The 24,978-nt window shown below is 44.4% G+C and overlaps 1 protein-coding gene across 1 annotated transcript in view; it reads right to left on the bottom strand.

Annotated features, from left to right (window-relative positions):
* The window catches only part of nkd1 (NKD inhibitor of WNT signaling pathway 1), a 43,534-nt gene extending 28,365 nt beyond the window's left edge, over positions 1-15,169 (bottom strand). The window contains exons 1-3 of the mRNA XM_046345651.1: positions 14,778-15,169; positions 14,620-14,652; positions 14,215-14,354 (exon numbers count right to left, since the gene is read on the bottom strand). Of these exons, the coding sequence (XP_046201607.1) occupies positions 14,215-14,354; positions 14,620-14,652; positions 14,778-14,802 (198 nt within the window). The 5' untranslated portion in view covers positions 14,803-15,169. The remainder of the gene's footprint in view (positions 1-14,214; positions 14,355-14,619; positions 14,653-14,777) is intronic.
* Between the last annotated feature and the right edge of the window lie 9,809 nt (positions 15,170-24,978).

Here is a 24,978-nt window from a genome sequence, read left to right on the forward strand (position 1 = left end):
GTGTGTGACCGTGTGGTTGTGAGCGCATTCAGTGTATGAGTGCGTGTGTAACTACCATGTGTGTTTACGTGTGTAAGTGTGGGGTTGTGGAAAGTCCTACAAGGCACTGGTCTCAACGCTGTCTACCTGACAATTTAAGCGGGCGGCCGACGACAGCTCCCCCTGATCGTGCGCCAGCCAGTCAGGGCGCAGGGCTCGGTGGAGGCAAGCCGGAGGCCTCGGGAGCAGTGTTACTAGTTACTGGCACTCCTTCAAAACCCAGGAAAAATCTCATTATGAGAGTGAAGCGTTGGGTTGGGAGTCTGCCGCTGCTCTCTGCTCTGCTCTCCCAGGCAGTGCTGGAACTGGAGAACACCTTCAGGTCTGGCATTTTAGGCTGGAGCAAGACAGGCCCACGATGTCGAGCAGGGAGGGAAACACATGGAAGGCAATTTAGGGAATGTGAGGAAGACAGAGTGAGGAAGACGAGAGAGGGGAGAACGAGGGAATGGTTGGTAGCCATATAGTTCTGGTTGTCTGTCAGTTTGGCCTGCTTGGTCCTTTTGACAGAGAGACACAGAGGATCACAGCCGCCTATAGGCCTCACCCAAAACCAAGAGGAAATGTAACCTTTATTTAGTTAGGCAAGTCAGTTAAGAACAAATTCTTATTTACAATGATGGCCTACACCAGCCAAACCCAGACGACGCTGGGCAAATTGTGAGCCGCCCTATGGGACTCTAGATCACGGCCGGTTGTGATACAGCCTGTATATGAACCAGGGTGTCTGTAGTGACTCCTCTAGCACTGGAATGCAGTGCCTTAGACTGCTGCACCATTTGGGAGCCCAGGTTTTAAAAAAGGAAAGGGGTTTTAAGTGTAAAAATTGTCCGGGTGATATCGGTCTACAGAAACTAAGCTCCTCTCAGCCATGGCCACATGTCAGAGTCAAGACAGGGTTATGAATAACCTAAAGAAAAACACACCATTGCTAACATCTGAAATATATATATATATATTACATTCATAAATGAAAGAAATCAACTAAAAATGCTTGTTTTTAAAGCCAAGACATTGCCGAACTAAAACAACAAAACGTATATTGGTTTTAGGGCTGCACATGAGCTTAAGGTGTAGTGTTACCGAAGCAGGACCTGGAGAGGAAATGCCCCTCCCCTCTCCGACCCCAACAGAGTAAGCTGAGACTCTCCGGAGGCTGGTTCAAAGGTTTGGGTCTGGTGCTGCGACTATATCCTTGAGAAGGAGGATCTGGATCAGAGAGTTAGAAGTGCAGTGACCCTTTTAATTGTGTGGTACTGTTTGGAAAAACAGAAGGAATCAGACACCAGCTTCGAACTAGGTTGAAAACTGAGTCAAATGGGGTTGAACTACAATAAATGCAGATTTGTGTTTTCTGCTGCGATAATGAACACGACCCAAGACTCAGCTTCAGTTCTTCATGTGAACAGCTCCTCCTCCTCACTTGTCTCTACCCGACATTTAACAGTCAGTCAGACTGGGCGGCACGTACCGACAAAACACGACGCCTTGAGATAGTTCCAAGATAGAAAGTGTTGTTGTGAGGTAGTGAACGGAGCACTGCCTCTAAGCATGGCTTCGAAAAGGATCGGTTTGCACCCCTGAAATTAAGAACTCAGATAATCATATACCGTAGCGAACCTGGCAGGAGACAAAGACATCTACCAGGGAGGAGAAAGCAGACAGACAATTATTGTGCAACACATCTGTTTGATCAACAGCCATCTCTGTGTGCATGTGTGTGTTGAGTAAACATAATGTAGGTGTCTGCATGTAGAACTATGAGCCAGAACCAGAGAGACCTGTTCTGTTGTTCAACTGGTGAAGAGCCTATCCTCTCGGGCCAAAACATCTGATACAACTTTGAGGTATTTCTTGGGTTCCCTCCAAAATCATAGATACTTGGACGGACTCAAACATCATAGATCTTTATTATGCATAACTGCATAAAATCAGAGGAGAGGCCGTTTGACATGCCAAGAAAAGAGACATAGGTGTTCTTTTACAATGCTATTTGATACACAACTAAACGTTTTTGCTGAGATCAAAGCATGTCAAGGCAATCAGAGGTTTGATCTTGAGGTCCTTTTCAACTTGTGAGCCAAGTCCAGTCTGATCAGATAAAACCCTCAAGGAAACAAATAATGTTTCCTTGAACTCTAACTGGACCATTACAACTCACTGACTGAACTCCAGGTCGCCCGTTTGAAACACCATGCTAGACGGTCGGAGGATGACGGTGGCTAATTGGACACTTCTGAAGGAGCAGAGTGGACCAGACACCTTCATTGCAGTCGGCGAGGTTACGGTGCAGACTCTGCGGCCCCATGCCTGACACTGCTTACTCACAGCACACCCACGTGTCTTCCCTTCCTGCCTGTGACCCAGGAAGGAAATTATAGACAGGCTGGGGATTCGTCAGCAGTCAGTCAGCCAGTCAGGTTGGAGGAAGCTGTCTTATGATGTGTATGGTATGCAGTGAGCAGCACCAGGGCTCAGTGATGGCTACACTGGGCTGGTTAGGAGAGGTGGAGAGGCCTGGAAGGATGCATGCCAGCGGGCTTACCATCTTATCTCTAGTTAACTGGACAGGTCACACAGACAGCTCGCTCCTCTCGCAAACACTGGGAAGGGGGGAAAAGTTCTGTGATTGGAGGAGCTGTGGTGTCCAACCTCATGGATTCATGCTGGTATGTTTAGTGACATTTGGTGTGTCTGTGCAGACCAACTGCATAACGAATATGATGCCTTTGGATCCCAGATTTAACTCATGGGCATGGAGAGAGAAAATTGTGTGCGTGTGTGCATGAGAATTGGCGTGCCTGCTTGCATGTGTGCCCGTCTACATGAATCCAGCTCTGTTGACAGCCCTCCAGAAGACACCTCCCCTAATGACTGGCTCTGGCTTTTATAGTCCGATTGTACACGACCTGCCCAGCATTCATTTTCACCAAGTCAGATTAACATTGCAAACATTGCTGATCACATTACCTCACCATCAAAGGCTTCCCCCTAAAAGACTCAGTAGAATATTAGTGGAGATTTACAGCCCTCATTTCTGTACTTCAGAAACATGCTGATTTGAGCTAATCTCCCTCCTTCCCTCTTTGTGGTTCATGTGTGAAGTTAGCCAACGCCTTAATGACCCATTTACAAAACCTTTACACCTGCAAAGATAATCTTTTACAGCTCTGCTAGCTTGCTAACCCCTTCAGCAACACACACACCACTGTAACCTGCCTGTTTCTCAAGGCATTTATTAGGGCTTTGAAAAATATGTAACCACACCAATTAGCTTTTATCAGGCTGTTTATCAAACGAGTGTCTCACAGAGAGGAGGAGAAAATGGCTGCATGATCAAGGGTCTTTAAAGCTCATGTTGTTCTGCAGTTGGTTCCTCCCAGCCCAGCAGCAGAGAAGGTGTTCATGGAGATACAGTAGATAGACCATATGAACTCCAGGTGGACTGCTCTCTCGCTCTCAATTCAATGGGCTTTATTGGCATGGGAAACATATGTTTACATTGCCAAAGCATGTGAAATAGATGAACAGTAAACATTACACAAACGTTTCAAAGGATCAGAGACAATTCAAATGTCATATTAGCGCTATGTACAGTGTTGTAACGATGTGCAAATAGTACAAAAGGGAAAATAAATAAACATAAATATGGGTTGTATTTACAATGTTGTTTGTTCTTCACCCTCTCCGACAGCCAGCCCAGCCATGATGAACCCTCTGGGAGAAAGCCTCCATTCCCAAGGGGAGCCGGGATTGGAAAGGAATGGAGACTGCTTGTCACTTGGCCTTGATTTACAGGTGGCCCAGTCTGCCAAGAGTAGCAAATCACTATGTTATAGCCCTAGTCTTTGAATGCAGAGTGAAGTGGAGCACATTTCTTAAGAATGGAAGAGATGAGGGGAGAGGAGCCGTATAGGCAACAGAGACGGTGTTACACCTCATCTCTGTTTGAGGTCGTTTGGGGGATAAAACTGCAATCACATACCTCTCATCTCCACACAGGAAATGATGGAGCTCTTTGGAACCATCTAGCTATACTGCCAAGCAGCAGCAGAGAGCGAGAGCTGTATGCGTTCCAGAGGGCTTGACACAGTGTGTCCAGGAGGTCTGGGTAATTAGTTGAAGTATCATGATTTGGTTTAGGAGACGGTGCTGTAGGGGTATGTGTGGGTTCAAACGCCGGTTCAGAATGTGGGAGGGAGGGAGTGAGGGGGTCTACAGCCCTCAGGGGAAGTAGAAAGTGACAGGCACTTCAGCCTCTCACCACAGACAGAGCACTAGATATCCATCTAAAACACACCTCTGTTCTCTACCTTGTCAGGAAATGACATCTGGGCCTACACCTGCACTGACTGCCCTTCTTTCAATGTCCCAAGTCATTATCTAAAGGGACCATTCACAGCCACTTCCAGATAGAGGTGTCTTGTTTTTAAACCTAGGACAGGTGGAATAAGGTTTAGGTGAACACTTTAAGGTTGACATGAGAAGGAACCCAGAGACCTGGAAGACAGAGTCACCACACCTTAGACCACACAGACTTTATTAGAACCTATAGGAGGACTTTTTCAGCCCAGTCCAGACAGACACCCTCCCTAGTCCACGTCATATGTAACTACATAAAAACCCATCTCTCACAAGTTGAACTTTAAAAAAACTTTACACAAACATTTCTAATTACAGACAACTTCTCAACTTAGCAAATAAACACAGGGGCAGAAATAAGCACTTCCAACTCCAGAGAGCACTCTGGTGCCAGTGGCAGGTTTAAGGGTTTCTATTCATAGCTCTAACCAGAACTAGTGGTCAGGGTTAGCTGTCAGTCATGATAATGAACTTTGGTGGAGCATGTTGTTCACGCTCGTGCTTGACTGAATTCCCTGCAAGCACACAGTGACAAACCAATCAGGAAACGGGCACTCAAACAGGAAGGAACAAAACAAAATCTCTGAGCACCCCACTCACAGAATCCAGAACTGTCATTGAACCTCTCACTTTTGTTGGTTTCAAAGATCTTGGGAAATGTGTAGCATTAGCTTCATAATCTCAAGTGAAAGTATCACACCAACGGCATACAGGCGGATTGGCTTTGAAGCATCAAATATGAATCGGCACCGTTAGTTTGTTCCACTTCCACCCCCTTCAGGCAACCCCTGTATTTCACTCACAGATTTCAAAATCTGTGAGGTTCCACTGATACTGCAGCAGAAAGTTAAAGCAGAACCGTTTCACATAGATAGCTCACTCAGAAGGAGGAGGTGAACGACACACTGCATTTGAAACAGTATTTCCATCTGCCGCAGGTGTACCTCAGAGAGGGATACAACTTAAGCTCGGCCCACCACAGTCCAATGGCTGGGAACACCTAAGCTCGGCCCACCACAGTCCAATGGCTGGGAACACCTAAGCTCGGCCCACCACAGTCCAATGGCTGGGAACACCTAAGCTCGGCCCACCACAGTCCAATGGCTGGGTACACTTAAGCTCGGCCCACCACAGTCCAATGGCTGGGTACACTTAAGCTCGGCCCACCACAGTCCAATGGCTGGGAACACCTAAGCTCGGCCCACCACAGTCCAATGGCTGGGTACACCTAAGCTCGGCCCACCACAGTCCAATGGCTGGGTACACTTAAGCTCGGCCCACCACAGTCCAATGGCTGGGTACACTTAAGCTCGGCCCACCACAGTCCAATGGCTGGGAACACTTAAGCTCGGCCCACCACAGTCCAATGGCTGGGAACACCTAAGCTCGGCCCACCACAGTCCAATGGCTGGGTACACTTAAGCTCGGCCCACCACAGTCCAATGGCTGGGTACACTTAAGCTCGGCCCACCACAGTCCAATGGCTGGGAACACCTAAGCTCGGCCCACCACAGTCCAATGGCTGGGTACACCTAAGCTCGGCCCACCACAGTCCAATGGCTGGGAACACCTAAGCTCGGCCCACCACAGTCCAATGGCTGGGTACACTTAAGCTCGGCCCACCACAGTCCAATGGCTGGGTACACTTAAGCTCGGCCCACCACAGTCCAATGGCTGGGAACACTTAAGCTCGGCCCACCACAGTCCAATGGCTGGGAACACCTAAGCTCGGCCCACCACAGTCCAATGGCTGGGTACACTTAAGCTCGGCCCACCACAGTCCAATGGCTGGGTACACTTAAGCTAGAAGAACACAAGCTTCTGGAACGGAAATGACCCATAGATGTTACAGTGTTTAGTAATTACAGTTGTGCTATTAGAGTTGAAATGGGGTAGCAGAGGCAAGACAGTGTGGCATGTGTTAACATCTGCCTGGTGGGGAGGCCTATAGCTCAGGGCCCTGGATGTTCCTACACACTCATCCCTGTCCCCTGAGCACTGGCATTAGCCCTCAGGAGATTCCCCCAGCTGCCCTCATCCACACAGGTACACCACATGCATACACAAACCAACAAAAACAAATCTGGGCAATATAATCAGAGACCATGGATGAAGAACCAACCAGCCACGCACCCCCACAAACCAGTAGTCACAGTTAAACGCTTGATAGCCTGTGGCCACTTCACACTGTTCCATTCAGAGTTCACACAGACCAACTCCATCTCTGATTAAGCACTCTTCCGGTTGAGGTTCCTCTGCCTGTGTTGAGCATGAGTAATGGGTTTAAGGTTAACAGCCAGGTCAAATGGGCCTTCAGGGACTCCTCCCTGGACGTCCTGACCCAGTGACAGGCTGTGATGTGGGGTAAAGTCCTCACCTCTCTGGGCCTCACTCAGGTACCTGTGGAGCATAAACACACCGGAGAGCAGGGCCTTCCTTTACAGCTGGGCCCCCCTGCTCCTGTCCTGTGTTTGGGTTTCTCTCAACCGAAAACATCCCCCTAACAGACAATCCAGGCCACCTCTAACCCATGCCAGCTCCCTCCAGCCCAGACCGAAAACATCCCATAACAGACAATTCAGGCCCAAATACACACCCTGGGTCCCAGGCGCCATGGGAAGGGCCTACCCCCGCTGGCTGTCAGGAGGAGGCCACAATGGTCCCAGAGCTGTTTAATGTTTATCTATGCCCCACTTCCATCTCAGTCAGTCACTCAAGTGACCACAGGATTCTAGTGGTCATCCTGTGTCTGAAGCAGAGAGTAACGACTCCAAGAGTTGTAGACTGGAGACCATCATTGGCGTCATTCTACTAATAAAAACATGCAAATGTTGAGGTAGACTAAATTGGTATCTGGCGGTTACAAATCCTAAATCAACAAGTAAATTCATATTTTGAGAGAGTGTATGCCTGACTGTGTGTCTGTGCATGTCTGTGTGTGTGTGTGTGTGTGCGTGTGTGCGCGTGTGTGTGTGCGCGTGTGTGTGATTGCAGTTTTATTCAGATGATGATCTTGTCCTATTTATAAGAGCTGTATACATGCAGCAACTTTGACTGCTCAGTCAAATTATTCAGTGCTTACTACATGGGCCGGAGCGCAACCCACTGGGGGACCACATAAACAAACGAGAGAATTATTCAGGGTTTAAACGCTTAAAAACGCCCACTTCAGCAGAGCCTTTTAAGTGTGTGATTAAAACGGGCACTGAGCTTCACATGGAATGCTCAGCGGAACCCAACGCCACTACAGGAGTTTCTGTCCCTCTCAATCTCCCCCTCTCCCACTCAGCCTATACATGGTCCTGCCTCACACGCACCATCTTTACCAAGTCTTCCTGTCCCATATAAGATCCATTACTACCAACACTCTGTGACCATCCCTTTTCAATCAGCCAGTGTAAAACAAAAATGGGGATATAGCTTACAGATGTAGGATCTGAATTTGATCACTTTTGCAAAGCAGGAAATGCAAACTTGTAGTGTATTTGAGTTTTTAAAATGCTTCTAAAAAGTTTGTCATTTCCAATTTGGAATTTCAGACTTGATTTTCCCTAATGAAAAATGTATCAACTCCTAAAAAAAAAAAATCCATTAATTATATTCCACATTTCATTTTGCTGCAGGATTATTTTCCTGCTGCAGGAAACTGGCTCAAATTAAGATCCTACATCTGCTTTCTAGATCTGTTGTTCTGTGTCTGATGCATCCACACATCAAAAGGATAAAGAGAAGCGAGCATCTCAGCGTGATTAGCTCTATATTTAGATGGTTAATCTGCTAATTAGGCCTTTCACTGATACTTAATATGTACACAGCTTTTCGAATTGATGAGTATCTCAAAACCGGAAACTATAAACTGTCACAAACCAAATGGCAAAGAGAAAAAAGCACTAATATCTATCAGTGGTCCATAGTGTTAAAATTACATACACAAAAAAAAGTCTATTGGCATAGTGAACATACAAACAACTCCTACTGAAAGCCAAGCATCATAAGAGAACAGAGAGGAGAAGATAAACACAATTGATCCTGGGATATTTGTAGCTCCACAGTGAGCAGATATTTGGAGAAACAAAGCCCAAATCTCAGCTGCTAATCCTTGGGGATTCAGAGCACATTCCAGGGACTGCTTTGATCTCCTGAGTGCATCCGGACAGCCCATCCTAGACACACACGCATCCTCATACACGTCTCATGCCGTCCCCCCTGCACACCCCCATAACTCACATGCTCAATCACTATTTTTACACATATAAAGAATCAGATCAAAACATCACACAGACATGGAACCAAACAATAAACTGAGAAAAATGAACAATATTGTGAAGATACTCAACCTAAAATGAATGGCGAACCATGTGAGATGTATCATAACACAACAGAAAGTTGTAAACAGGGCCAACAGTTCTAATGTCTGTGTATAGTGTATTATTATTATTATTGTTTCTACCTCATTTAGCATATCATTATCATCTCCTTTCACCAAAACCATTTCTGGCAGTCCCATTCACAACACCCAATGAGGGTTATCCGCTTCACATTGTCACTTAGGGTGAAATTCCTCCAGCTATATAATCTGTGACACACGATCGGGGAAGTGACATTAATGACACCTGCATCTCCTCTCCCTCCCTCTCCCAGTCCCCCAGATACGTAAAGAACAACCCAAGACTTCTTCTTCTCTCTTCTATTCTCATTGGAATAACACAGAGCCAGGTGCATGTACCCCTACTCCCCAGCCATCTCCCCAAAGGCAAACACTTTCTTTTCTTAAACCACAACTCCAAACTTCTCCCAGCCTTTCCAAAGGCCAACACCAGGGGGGTGTGGAGAGGTACAGCCTATTGGGAGAGGGGCATATGACACACTGTCACTCACAGCACGCAGGGAGACAGCTGGTGGGAACAGCTCGGGCATGGGGAGAGGACAGAAAGCGAGAAAGGAAGAGAGGAGTCTGCATTTGAAAGGTGCATTCAGCACTGAGACAAGGACCCTGTGCTTTTGCGAAGACAATAAAAACCACTACAGGAGAAGTAGTAAGAAAAGAAGCCCAGCCATGTCTTTTATCAGACTCAGAGGCTGAGGGTAGCACATTTAAAAGCTTTACTTCAAAAATCAGAGCGCTGGCAACCAGCGAGAAACACAGGGATTTGGGCAGAAGTTCTACTCTGAGATTCATTTCGGAATGCTGTTAGTTGTCAGATGTACCTTAAGATATTTTGTCCCAGTTTTGTATAGGTTTAGAACCTAAGCCTTAGATGGAAGGTTTTGAAAATGTGCTCTGGAATTGTCAGCTCAGAGCAGGGGTTTGGCGACTCCAGCAGTAGCATCACTGGGGGCTTCCTTTTACTACACAGAGGGTTAGGTCTCACAGAGGGGGCCTCTATATATCCACCTCCCTGGCCCACTTCAAATGCAGTCTAATTTCATCAGCAACAACCAGGCAAGGCCACAGGGTAAACACAAGAAACAGATGGAGCCTGAGAGGGAAAATAGGAAAGGAGAGAGCTGAGATGGGGGGGGGGCTTTAGGGAGGAGGAAAGTTACTTGGCAAGGGTGTGGGGGAAAAAGCCTTAACAAATCATCAAATGAATTCTTTGCCATTTGCTTTCAGCACATTGCAAATTCCCTAGACAGACCGCTGGCTTAGGGTACAACTCATAACACTGCCTGAAGAGGACAGGAGAAGACAGGGGAGGGCAGGAGACCTTCAACACCTGGGCTAAGAGACTTGTTAAGACCCAACAAACCAGACCAGACAGGCATTGGAACTGCCAAATCATATACTGTTGACTTCTCTACTTCTTAATCATCTAAATTACAAAACGTTATGGGAGATATAAACACAGCATAGTAAAAAACAAACTGCTTAGAGTCAGAATTAAAGCTGGAATCCTTAGTGGTGAAAATGACATCTGTTTGGAATAACAAAACAACAAAGAAGTTACTGCGAAGAACAAACAGTTTTTTCCCCTTCAGACATTATTGCACGTGCGATAGAACTTCAGATTAAGTACTGCATTTTTTCCCCCGAACTGCTCATTTCATTTGGATGCTGCTCACCTCCGGTTGTCAACTACACAAAAACAATAACAAAGGCACTGGGGCAAAAAGTGGCGCCGTTTCCCCTAATGTGGATTATATCTTTAAGGGGCTATAGTCTGGAGAGAACATGTACCCAGCTCACCTGTTGTGGACCTCACATGACAATACCAGCGGTCCTTACTGCTCAGTTCCACATAAAATAGCTCTGTTAACTTACATTATGATTTACATTATGATTTCAAATAATACATACGAACGAGTTAAAATCATCTATATGCACTAAATCTATATGCAAGAAAAGTTGACTCTGGAGTCTCTCCTCTTCCTATCTCTCCCCCTACCACAACTCAATGCATATATACCCCAACCAATGATAACAGCCATGCTAATATAATCAGCTATACAAAACAAACATGTTCCATATATGGGCATTTCATCTTAACGGAGATAGGCTATGGCAGTAATCCCCTCTCTCCTTTCAAGAATATGATAGTTTGGTTTGGGAGGTTTCAGATCAAAAGGATTCCAGTCTCAGACTCCCCACTGCTGCCACCATCTGACCCACATTCTCTGGGACCCCAGTTCAGCCGGGAGGCAAAAAGAACGGCCTATAAAGTATATGTATCCTATACAACATGGGCTGCTTTTAAAAGGCGAAGAGGGTTGTTTGCATTGCATTCTCACCTAGCTACAGTTTTAGCCCCTTTTCATTTGACAATGCTATGGGGTTAGGGTATTTACTACGACTTATGGAAAGCAGTAACTTCCACAAACGTCCTGTCAAGTTTTGTAATGCTAACACTTCATGATAAGGTCAAGTTATAGATAATTTATAAAGACATATGCTAGTAAATATCTCACTATTTAAAAAATATAATGTAATTTCAAGCATTGTCATACTTAGCTGTTTTAAAATTTTAAAAAAGAAATCTACAATGCCAAATAAACAACACATGAACTGCCATGTCAAAGCAAGCAAACAAAATATCCAAAACTTTACAATGAAATATTTCAGGTTCGAAAGACTACTTTGTTGAAGGGGAAAAAACAAAGGGAAAAGCATCCAAATAAATATTGATGTCAGGAACACATTTCGTCTTATTCTATTCATTTTCCCGCAGCGCTGTGAAAGCCATTAGGCACATAGAATTAAATCATTTATAACAGAAAACTCTGCGAGCCCAAATTGTTCAAAACCATCCAACTTTTTCAGTGGGGTTCCTTTTCCATCCAGGCCAAATATCACTTCACACCATCTGGGGAATGAAAAAGAGCTCCACAAAACAATCCCACCCTTTCACATGTATCCCACAATGCCCTCTGGTGAGTCTGCTGAACTGAAGAGGGCCCATGGATACCCTAACTGTGCCCAGAGAGCTGCTACACTACACGGAACAGAACACCAAACCCCTTCCTACCCCGATGATGTCATAAGGAGGGTCCGATTACAATATGAAGATGTTTATTAGAGGCCTGACAGCATGTCAGGCTTAGTGGCTTTGACACCATGTGCATGCAACAAGCAGACCTGAGGCTGACCCCATCACGGCACTCAGTGCTACACTTGATCACTCACACTTCAATACAAACTGGGCATAAGTCATAAAAATCTCAGCCCGCTGCTTTTCTCGTAGCCCTCCCTGGGCTAACAGAGCCTCACACCTTCACAACAACTGTGTACTTTATTTTGCCAGCGTGATGATTGTCACTCCCTGCAGGAGTCCTTGACTTGGCTCCTCACCAGCATATCCCTGTGTCTTCCTCATACCAGAGACATTTAAATGAAATGAACCAGACTGGTCTGGTATGCGCTGCTATCGGTCACTTCCTTATGATAATGACATGATAAATCAGAAGAAGCAACACAAAACGAGGCATATGCAATCACATAAAATATTCAGTTTAGATACATTGCTTTGTGTGCATTGCCAAAGCGTCAAAGTGCTGAGGTAATACATGCTTGGGATAATCCAACCAGAGAAACAACGGCAAACGGTTAGAACACCTCTCATTCAGTTAACACAAGGCTTTTCATGCACACAAGCATGAGCAGCTCACTAGAAATGCAATGTCCATGAAATAGTGTGACATGATTCTCATTGAACGCAACTGCAGCATGAAATGTAGCATGTAAACATCCTAATGGTGGTATGTCTGTGGTCACAACATGATGGCCACTTTGCTGGACAGAGTGTATTAGCTTCCCTCTGTTCCAGTGGGCTGAGTGAGCTCAGTAGCTGAGAAGTGGAAAAGTCCTGGTGGATTTTTTGATGAGCTCTCAATCCTCAAAAATGCTGCCTTTGAGAAGTGAGCATCCCTAACCAGAGGCTTACACCCGGCTCCTCTGAAGCTTTTCCAAAAAAGGATTTCTCCTCTCGACAACACAGGTTACGTTCCAAATGGCACCCTATTCACTATATAGTGCACTACTTTTGACCAGTGGGCTCTGGTTAAAAGTAGTGCACTATATAGGATATCGGGTGCCATTTGGGATACACCCACTGTGTGTTTACCGGGATGACAAATCTGAAACAGACATGACCTCCACCACCTCTATCCTAGCCTTTCAATGCAGCCCTGTCACCGGTCTGTCAGACTGCAATGCTTTCAACTCAGCCGTGATCTATTACCTAGAGTATAAACTTTAGCAGCATCTGTTCTTGGTGGTGTGACATTTGTTCCCATGCACCAAAGTGTCTGATAAGACAGTTACCAACACAAGCCGTGTGTAGCAAGTCAGGGCTCCTTTTGTAAAAAGTTGTACCAGAATATGCTGTTTTGTACTGTATGTTGAAACAAACATGGCTGAAAGATTGAAAAGTGCTGAGGGAAATATATTTGTTAATAGAGAGAGGTTTAAACACAATTCTACAATGTTTTCCCTCTTAAATATTTGGTCTATCATGTATATGGGGCCAAGTGTGTACTGTCAACAGCCATGTCATTGTGATAACATGTCACACTTTTATTCTCCAGAATCACAAAACCACATCCTTATAAACTGTTTGCAATGGACTGAAATTAACACACTGATAATAATTTCACAGATCAAACTTCTTCCTCTTCTTGGACACTGAATTTTGAATAGCAGCTTTTATCTTGCCACACCTGCATGAGACTTCTAATGTGCCACTGCATTCAATGAGAGTCAAGAATGTCTATCTATGTTGTCTAGCCAACAAAGCAAATTAAGATTATCTAAACAAACAAAACGATACATATGCAAACTATTCGTGTGATGTCAGCTTTATATTATCAATAATTTATAATGTTTTAATTGAGATTATTAGTCTAGCCTATAACTTTCCCTCAACTAGCCTATAACTACACACACTGCTACTTTCTTTTTACAACATTTCTGGTTCTCTTTTCAACTTCTGCATGATGCACAGAAAAAATAGAAATAAGAAACATTTCTTGAGAATGTCATTGAATAAGTCTATGTCAAAAGCAGAATTGAGAGAAATTAAGCAGGCAACATCTGAAGATTTGGTTGGCTATTTATCAGGTATTATCGTTCCATTGGTGTATTGCAATAAGGTGACTGAGAATCTACTATTGTATTTGTTTAATGAACTTCATTCGAAACAACCGATAAACTCAGTTAAACTTTAGACTAGTAAAAATAAATGCAGCCTTAGCTAAGCCTCGAAAGGGAAGCTAAGAAAGTTAGGACCGTCCAGGCTTCATTGTATCAACATAAAACTGAGATTTTAAAAAACAAGATTGTTATCATAATAATTTATTTAAACTTTTTTTTTTACTTACCCGAGTAGACAAGCCGCACTTATTCGTGTGGTGACAGTCCTGTTGCTCAAGCCGCGAACCCGTGCAATAGTATTTCTGTTTCACGAGCCAATCGTCAATTCCTTTCCTTGCCAAACAGGCATTAACTACAAAACTGTCGCCTGAAATCAACAGAAAATGTGCGTTATTGCAATATAAACAAACATGTTACGGGTAGGTTACAATGTAACATATTTCTTCAGCATTGTGCTTTTTTTCATAATTTTCTTGACTTCGTCTGATGTTGTCAACGAGTCGGTCATTATTGGTGCATGGATAAATGGGATGATAGACTGGACATACTTTTAACAATGTATATTTTCAACAAATATAATAAAATATAGACAACGAATGTATAGCCTGAATCTAGGCCTGTGGGCTACTCACCCTCCGGACTTTCCCTCGGTTTACAAATCGCAGCTTTTCGGGACAATTGTCGAGAGAAACAGAACATAAAGATAGGCATTACTCAAAAGTATTATCGCAAGTGAGCATTCAAATCAACGATTTGGGGTGGCATTTTTCGGTAAAACATCATATCTTACCATGTTTCGAGTGAAGTTTACCCATTTCTCTGCATTGAGTTGGGATTGAAAAACATCAAATGTATTTATAATCCAGAAATCAGAGATATCCAGACGATACAAGAAGCGTCCGTAAAGAAAGCAGCAGGCTGCACTCTGTACATCCTACGGCAACAGCGCCACACCAGCCTTTGATCCGAAGAAAGCTCCCTCCTTCGTCTCCCTTCCAAGCGTAAAGGAGGCGGTTACCAAAACCCGCACTTCAACCGCTGAATGAACATGATTGACACCTCTCCCAAGATTAGTCGATTTTGCAGGCAGGCCCTCTTCTGTTTTATTGGACGAAGGCGGCACATGAAAGTCAGCTGAGATTCTTTCGGAGTTTCCAAATATAAAAAGAGCAGCAATGCAGCAGCCCCCGTCACCACTACCACCATTCCCAGCCAGCCAAGTAGGCGCAGTGGTCGAAGAGCAGCGCAATAGCGCTTTAAAGAATATTTCGCAGGACGATAAAAAATAATGAATAAAAACAGTTGTTTGATTGATAGACACGCAAACATAATATTTTATGAATCATACAAACGGTTGGATTAATTGCTACCTATAATAACTTGTTTACACGTTTTTTTTCATAGTTCACACGGTGGGAGAGAGTCCTGAAAAAACACAAACTAATATTTATAGAATACAACTTAAAATATTTATGGCACTTATAGAACACTTTGTGATCCCAGTTTTAAAACTAAAATAAACACAAGACAAACTCATTTGGGGCATACATTTGATAAACCATAAATGCCCTTCAGACATTTTACAACATACTATATGAGCCTCAAAAAGAAAGGAGGACCAAGGCACTCTTCATATAATTAATTAAAATGCCTTTATTAGTATGGCATGTTCAATAGAAACAACGTTTATTTTTTAAACGACGCGTTTCGGCTGCATGGCCTTGGTCAAGGAAGTACAAAAAATACTAGATGAGCCTGTTGACAGCACAGTTTTGAGACACATCACATTTTTTAATGTATATAATACTAGCTACTTTTAAAATCTCATGAAGTCCCATATAACTTTGAAATTTGTTCAAGGTCTTACAAAAAAAAGACAATTATTGCTTTAACAAAAAAAGTGCACAATTTCACAGGATGGCTCCCACGTGGCCCAAGTGTAATGGCCCCTAAATGATCCCGGGCCTCTATAACAGTCAAGGCTATGTTTAAGTTTACAGGCCTGGTCAGCCTCCTGCAGAAGTTTAGATCTACCAAGCCATGCAGCCGCCTGCACCACCAGCCCACATGCCTGGACAGTGTGCGAATTACAGGAGGCAGGGGGGGCTCAGACCTCCGAATGAGATATGAGCTCCCCTTAATGCAACAAAAGTCTAACTTTGGGGGGTCTCTAATTTAACCACTCTCCTACTTGTTTAAAATGCAATGTTGTATTGATGCAGTGGTAAATATGAAATTAAAAGCTTATTCCAAATTAAATCAACTCCCCACACACAAGTGGCAGTTGGTTCAGGTTCTTTCAATCACATCTTTCTACTCCCCCTATCTGTCTGTCTTGAGCTTTCACAAGCAAACTTGCAACAGTATCAACTGGGTCCAGCAAACTTGCAACAGTATCAACTGGGTCCAGCAAACTTGCAACATTGTTTCAACTGGGCCCTCACAGTTTCCCACACAGATGGGCTCGGGACAGACACAGCTGTATTTGAGTCCCGTATTTCAGCAGATGAGCTCGGGACAGACACAGGTGTATTTGAGTCCCGTATTTCAGCAGATGGGCTCGGGACAGACACAGCTGTATTTGAGTCCCGTATTGCAGCAGATGAGCTCGGGACAGACACAGGTGTATTTGAGTCCCGTATTTCAGCAGATGAGCTCGGGACAGACACAGGTGTATTTGAGTCCCGTATTTCAGCAGATGAGCTCGGGACAGACACAGGTGTATTTGAGTCCCGTATTTCAGCAGATGAGCTCGGGACAGACCCAGCTGTATTTGAGTCCCGTATTTCAGCAGATGAGCTCGGGACAGACCCAGCTGTATTTGAGTCCCGTATTTCAGCAGATGAGCTCGGGACAGACCCAGCTGTATTTGAGTCCCGTATTGCAGCAGATGAGCTCGGGACAGACCCAGCTGTATTCGAGTCCCGTATTTCAGCAGATGAGCTCGGGACAGACCCAGCTGTATTCGAGTCCCGTATTTCAGCAGATGAGCTCGGGACAGACCCAGCTGTATTCGAGTCCCGTATTTCAGCAGATGAGCTCGGGACAGACCCAGCTGTATTCGAGTCCCGTATTTCAGCAGATGAGCTCGGGACAGACACAGCTGTATTCGAGTCCCGTATTTCAGCAGATGAGCTTGGGACAGACACAGGTGTATTTGAGTCCCGTATTGCAGCAGATGAGCTCGGGACAGACACAGCTGTATTTGAGTCCCGTATTTCAGCAGATGAGCTCGGGACAGACACAGCTGTATTTGAGTCCCGTATTTCAGCCCCTTTTCAGGACTCCCAACTTTTCTTTTCACAAAAAATATACATTTGTCAGCAAGACACATCAATTAATTCAGGCTACAAGAGTGTAGATCTGATGACAATAACTGAAGGTCATCATGCTACACTTTATGGTGTTTTGGAACATATGTCCCTTTCCGAACGCACTAGACAGCCAGTTCTTATAGCCTTTAGCCGTACACTTATCTTACTCCTCCTCTATTCCTCTGGTGATGTAGAGGTTAACCCAGACCCTGCAGCCCCTAGCTCCACTCCCATTCCCCAGCCCTCTCATTTATTTACTTGTGTTTTTTAATTTTTAATTTCACCTTTATTTAACCAGGTAGGCTAGTTGAGAACAAGTTCTCATTTACAACTGCAACCTGGACAAGAAAAAGCAAAGCAGTTCGAAACATACAACAACACAGAGTTACACATAGAGTAAACAAACATACAATCAATAATATAGTAGAAAAAGTCTATATACAGTGTGTGCAAATGAGGTAAGATAAGGGAGGTAAGGCAATATATAGGCCATGGTGGCGAAGTAATTACAGTTAAACAAGCAATTAAACACTGGAGTGATAGATGTGCAGAAGATGAATGTGCAAGTAGAGATACTGGTGTGCAAAGGAGCAAGATAAATTAATAAATACAGTATGGGGATGAGATAGTTGGATGGGCTATTTACAGATGGGCTATGGACAGGTGCAGTGATCTGTGAGCTGCTCTGACAGCTGGTGCTTAAAGTTAGTGAGGGAGATATGAGTCTCCAGCTTCAGTGATTTTTGCAGTTCATTCCAGTCATTGGCAGCAGAGAACTGTAAGGAAAGGCGGCCAGCTTTGGGGCTGACCAGTGAAATATACCTGCTGGAGCGCGTGCTATGGGTGGGTGCTGCTATGGTGACCAGTGAGCTGAGATAGGGCGGAGCTTTACCAAGCAAACACTTGTAGATGCCCTGGAGCCAGTGGGTTTGGCGACGAGTATGAAGCGAGGGCCAGCCAACGAGAGCTTACAGGTCACAGTGGTGGGTAGTATATGGGGCTTTGGTGACAAAACGAATGGCACTATCATATACTGTATCCAATTTGTTGAGTGTTGGAGGCTATTTTGTAAATCACATCACCGAAATCGAGGATCGGTAGGATATTCAGTTTTACAAGGGTATGCTTGGCAGCATGAGTGAAGGATGCTTTGTTGCGAAATAGAAAGCCGATTCTAGATTTAATTTTGGATTGGAGATGCTTAATGTGAGTCTGGAAGGAGAGTTTACAGTCTAACCAGACACCTAGGTATTTGTAATTGTCCATATATTCTAAGTCAGAACCGTCCAGAGTAGTGATGCTGGACGGGCAGGTGAAGGGCAGCGATCGGTTGAAGAGCATGCATTTAGTTTTACTTGCATTTAAGAGCAGTTGGAGGCCCCGGAAGGAGAGTTGTATGCCATTGAAGCTCGTCTGGAGGTTAGTTAACACAGTGTCCAAAGAAGGGCCAGAGGTATACAGAATGGTGTCGTCTGCGTAGAGGTGGATCAGAGAATCACCAGCAGCAAGAGCGACATCATTGATGTATACAGAGAAGAGAGTCTGCCCAAGGATTGAACCCTGCGGCAACCCCATAGAGTCTGCCAGAGGTCCGGACAACAGGCCCTCCGATTTGACATACTGAACTCTATCTGAGAAGTAGTTGGTGAAGCAGGCGAGGCAGTCATTTGAGAAACCAAGGCTGATGAGTCTGCCGATAAGAATGTGGTGATTGACAGAGTCGGAAGCCAGAGTCGAAATGGTCGGTAATCTGTTTGTTAACTTGGCTTTCGAAGACCTTAGAAAGGCAGGAGAATAATAGCACCTCTTCCCAGCTGCCCACTCCACTGAGGATTGGAAACATTGTCACCACTGATAAATCTACGATAATTGATCATTTCAATAAGCATTTTTCTACGGCTGGCTATGCTTTCCAACTGGCTACCCCTACCCCGGCCAACATCTCAGTACCCCCTGCAGCAACTTGCCCAACTCAGCTCACTGGTCACCATAGCAACACCCACCCATAGCACGCACTCCAGCAGGTATATTTCACTGGTCATCCCCAAAGCCAACACTTCCTTTGGCAGCCTTTCCTTACAGTTCTCTGCTGCCAAAGACTGGAACAAGTTGCAAAAATCACTGAAGCTGGAGTCTTATATCTCCCTCTCTAACTTTAAGCATCAGCTGTCAGAGCAGCTTACCGATCACTGTACACAGCCAGTCTGTAAATAGCACACCCAACTACCTCATCCCCATATTGTTTTATATCCTCTTGCTCTTTTGCACCCCAGTATCTCTACTTGCACATCTTCATCTACACATCTATCACTCCAGTGTTAATGCTAAATTGCAATTATTTCTCCTCTATGGCCTGTTTATTGCCTTACCTCTCTACTCTTCTACATTGCACATGCTGTAGATAGATTTTTGTATTGTGTAATTGACTGTTCATTTGTTTATGTGTAACTCTGTTTTTGTTTTTGCACTGCTTTGCTTTATCTTGGCCAGGTCGCAGTTGTAAATGAAAACTTACCTGGTTAAATAAAGGTGAAATAATAAAATACATTAACCCAATGACAGTTTGGAAGCTGGAATATTTTGGAGTGGACGAATATGCACAGGTAGTCTACTGTTTGAAGTAATTTGTTTAACAATCAGATGAAAGCCTCATGACTGGTTTTTGTTCACGCCACATTAAAAGTTAATACATGTTTACTGTTAAAATACATGTATTTTCTATTAGGCCCATTACATTTTTAGTGCACAGCACAAATAGGAAGTCCCTTGAAAAAAAAAGAGACCGCCAAATGTCACAGTATAATTCTCACTCTGTGCCTGGGTGTGCAGCTCCACGGCCTGCTCTCTGCTAGTCCTTCTCTGGGACTCAAGACCCCAGGCCTGGCTTGCACTCTGCTGGTCCTACCCTGAATTCTTTACATTTATTTAACTAGGCAAGTCAGTTAAGAACAAATTATTATTAAAAATGATAGCCTATCGGGGAACAGTGGGTTAATTGCCTTGTTCAGAGGCAGAATTACAGATTTTTTTTCCAACTCAGGGATTTGATCCAGCATCCATTTAGTTACTGGCCCAACGATCTAACCACTAGCCTACCTCCCGCCCCAAAGGCTCCAGGCCATGCTCCATTAGCAGTGTCTGCCTCTGACAGGCTCTGGGCCCTGCTAAAGCTGATAAAATCACTGGCACCGGGGGCCTCCACCAAAATCTTAACTGCTGGCAGTAGCCGCAAAACCACTCCAGTCCAAAACCACTCCAGTCCAAAACCACTCCAGTCGACTACCTGCCTGCCTGCCTCTCAGACATGGTTCAGCAAGACCGAAGAGTGTAGTTTCTAAATCAGCCAGACCGTAGTCTATAGATCTGGCTGGATAAGAGTTGATAGAGTGAGTTATGACACTGTGGAGTACGTGTTAGAGGAAGGGGGCCTTCTGTCTCTCCTTCACTGGAAACCTGTGGTCTCTCTCGCTCTGTGGTCTCTATCTCTCTTTCTCTCTCTGTCTGTCTCTCTCTCTGTCTGTCTTTTTGTCTCTCACCCTCCCCCTCTAACTGTATTCTGATGCAGTCGAGCCTGAAGACACTCGTGGGAGCAGGTCCATGTGGGAGGTCTGGTCTCAGAGTGTGTGGTGTGGTGGCGGTATGGCACTCTGAGCACTATACCAGCTACCTGCACAGGAAGTCTGCTAAAGTAGTGCACTAAGAGAAACTTTACTGTGGTTTCATTTAAATTAAAGCAAGTGGGATGTTTTTTGAAGGGGAGGTCATGCTCAATAATCTAATCTCCTTCCACTTTTCTGGGGGATTTTCACTTCTTGGAGGATTCAAATGTACATACAATGGAAGCAGCAAACTTGTCCCTGACACCAGCCACAACAGACCCCATCCAAGTGCATTTCCACTGAACAGAGGTTTTCTGCATCCTGAGTCTATCATCACGTTGTACCAGAGGAATCAGGCCTCTCTCTTTGAACTCCTCTGCCAAAGACACGCAGATGAGCTTGTTATTATAGCCGCTAGGCTCGCTTGTGTTCGCTGGGAACCAAGGCCTGTCCCTATGACACACTTCCTGTTCTTTGAAGAGGCCAACGGAGAGATGGCTTTGCGTCCCTATTTCCGAGTCTGGCGCTTTGATGCCTGGGAGAGGAGGTGGACGGGGTTTCAAGCCAGAATTCCATCGCACGGATGGATCTGAATCAAACTCCAACCACTCACACCCATTGATTCTGCTGTTGTGCACTGGGCTACTTTCAGCTCCATTACCCATCATCCCGCTATGGAATGGACCAAAAATATATTTCAAAAGGGTCATCTTCTTATTCACGTGTCTCTAATAACATACTTGATACATCATGTACAGAGCAGTGCAGTATTATCTGTCTGGCTTGGACTTCAGAGAGTAAACAAGATAACAACAGTCACATAGAGGTGAAAGGAAGGTGCTCTTTGAGGTTTAAGTACACAGCGGAATAGGAGTGTAGACTGAGGTCTTAAGATGGACGCCTGCCTGGCTGTCAACCTATTTACCAACCACCTTGGTGGCCAAGCCCAGTTGATTCCACCCTGTCCTCTCCCTGGCAACAGGAATCATAGGGGACATAATAGGGGACACTCCCTGGATTCGGGGGGGATCTAATGCTTTGTCTGTGTTTATGTCCTTGTAACAATGTTAGGGAGGCTGCCTGGGCTGCACACTGGATGCCGCTACAGTGAGGAGGGGGTGTGGAGGGAGCATATAGAGAAAGGGCCTAGCGTCTAGATGAGCAGCTGCTGGGTGCTTAGAGGACAAACATGTGACTGTTGCCATTTTGTAGTGGGACAAAAGGAAGGGGATGTTGTAAAGGGCAGAAGACAATCATGATTGAAGTATAGTGTTGGTTCCTGGAGCGGTGGTGACTCAGCTGATTGTGGTGAGCTCAGCGTGTGATGTGTCAGGCGAGGGGTCTTCGGGAAGGGAGCTCTGGCCTGTCGTGTGTATGCCATTCCATATGGAGAATAGAGAACGCTGCCTATAGTCATCCAGTGCTGAATTAATCTACAAAAAATGTATGGACTCAGTGTACCTGGCCCCCAGTGTCCGGTCTGGAGCGTGAAGTCACGAGCTCAGCTGGTAGCAACCCAGTGGTGCCAAAAGCCCTGGTCTGCCCTAGAAATGTAAATTACGATTGCCAGAACAGCAAAACATTTTTTTATATGGCAGTTTTGGGTTATAAAATGTGTTTATTATGATCAAGTTCGGTCCCCACTGTGAATTATTTTTAAGTTTGCTACAAATCAAAATATTTCATTAAGTAGTTATCCATTCTGACAGAGACCAATCACAGACCGGCAGGCTACGAGGAGGCTCACACCCTCTTGCACGGTCTTTGCAGATCTGGTGTGGTGTGCTACAGCACCAGATGAGAGCGCGGAGTTAATGAGCCTGTCAAGTGGAGATGGAGGGGCTGATCAATGGCTATAGGGCTGACAGAGGATGGACATGGAGGATTGGCTCACACTATGTTTGAAATATCAATTTAATATGCAATTATAATTGTGTTAGATTAAAGTGACTGAGGATCATATAATGCATCGTCAAGTATTATATACAAAGTCCCACTATGGCTGACCAAACATAGTAATACGCATACCTAATTAAATGTGTATTCCATATGTTTACGTTGATCTAAACTGATAAACCTATCATCTTTTCAAGTAATTTGTGTTTTTAGACATGTACTGTTGTCACGCCCTGACCATAGATTGCTTTTTATGTTTCAAATTTATTTTGGCCAGGGTGTGATTTGGGTGGGCATTCTATGTTTGTATGTCTAGGTTTTTGTATTTCTATGTTTCGGCCGGGTATGGTTCTCAATCAGGGACAGCTGTCTATCGTTGTCTCTGATTGGGAATCATACTTAGGTAGCCGGTGTTCCACTTTTAGGTGTGGGTAGTTGTATTTCTGTTTAGTGTTTGTTTCACCTTGCAGGACTGTTGTGGGTTTTCCTTTTGTTATTTTTGCATTCAGTGTTCAGTTTCAGTTCCTTAAAATAAAGATGAACACGTATCTCGCTGCATTTTGGTCTGACGATTCCTCTTCTTCAGATGAAAGCCGCTACAACTGTACATGTTTGATTGAACTCTTCAAGGAGAGTTTTTAGGGTGTGTGAAGTGACCAGCTGCAGACCATATATCCAACTCTGACACTTAAGGCTTAAATGCAGTTTTGGGGATATCAATAAAGACTTAATGAAAGTAGAAGGCAAAATTAAAACTGAAGGTGCTGCTAAACTGGAATATATGCATACCTTACAAATAAAGAATAATCCGGGCTTATTTCTTTTAAGAGACTTATCTTAATTAGCTGCTGATCTAGTACTTTATGTTATTGGCTTGTAGTGTAAAAGAGGGGAAACTCTGGTGTCCCACTTAAAAATGCATTTTTATCTAAACACAGCGGCATGTAAAAACACTCTTAATAGGGCCTTAAGCCCACTAAGCTTTTTCTGCTCAATGTGTCTACAGTATAGAAGACAGTAATGGAGTAAATGATGTGTAGTGTGTAATAACGAAGTTAACGTATGCTGTCTGCCACAGACTTTCAGTCACAGTTCCAGATGGTTGTATTCATTTTTCCTCTCTGACACAAAACCTTGTCCCAAATTTAGCTCTACTATAATCAATACCTCTTCTTTTTCACAATTTGCTCCACCCGGCACTGACTCTGGTTCCTTTTTGAAGCGGTGGGGATGTAGCCCCATCCAGAACGAGGACACAATTAGTGTATTCAGCCGAAAACAGTGGGGATCCCCCTTTGATGTGGGGATCAAATGAAGGAGCTGTGTGTTTTTGTCCAAAATGACAGGCTTGCCAGGTTTACTAATGGGTAGCTAATAGAAAGAGAGGTTTATGATGCTCATTAATTACACGGCCTGTCATGTGCTGGAAAGGGAGAAAAGTGGATAGGAAAAGAAAGGGAGTGGGACGCAATGGAAGAAGGGGAAGAGGATGAAGACACAGAGAGAGTGGGGAGGAGGTGAGGAAATAGGCTGGGTGTACTAATTTGTGAAAGAGAAAATTGGGAATGAGAGATGAGTGTAGAAAGAGTGAGAGGAAAATTGGGGACTGAGGGAGACAAACAGACAGAACAGGCAGGATGGTCTGTAATGGTCTTGGAGTGAAAGAGTGCTGGGGCAAAATCTGAGAAAGAGAGAGAATCAGAAAGTAAGAGAGAGAGGAACAGAGAGAGTAGAAGAAGAAAGTAAGAGAGAGGAACAGAGAGAGAGTAGAAGAAGAAAGTAAGAGAGAGAGGAACAGAGAGAGAGTAGAAGAAGAAAGTAAGAGAGAGAGGAACAGAGAGAGAGTAGAAGAAGAAAGTAAGAGAGAGGAACAGAGAGAGAGTAGAAGAAGAAAGTAAGAGAGAGGAACAGAGAGAGAGTAGAAGAAGAAAGTAAGAGAGAGAGGAACAGAGAGAGAGTAGAAGAAGAAAGTAAGAGAGAGAGGAACAGAGAGAGAGTAGAAGAAGAAAGTAAGAGAGAGAGAGGAACAGAGAGAGAGTAGAAGAAGAAAGTAAGAGAGAGAGAGGAACAGAGAGAGAGTAGAAGAAGAAAGTAAGAGAGAGAGGAACAGAGAGAGAGTAGAAGAAGAAAGTAAGAGAGAGAGAGGAACAGAGAGAGAGTAGAAGAAGAAAGTAAGAGAGAG

This window comes from Oncorhynchus gorbuscha, linkage group LG04 (assembly GCF_021184085.1).
Source record: "Oncorhynchus gorbuscha isolate QuinsamMale2020 ecotype Even-year linkage group LG04, OgorEven_v1.0, whole genome shotgun sequence".
NCBI classification, from domain to species: Eukaryota; Metazoa; Chordata; class Actinopteri; order Salmoniformes; family Salmonidae; genus Oncorhynchus; species Oncorhynchus gorbuscha.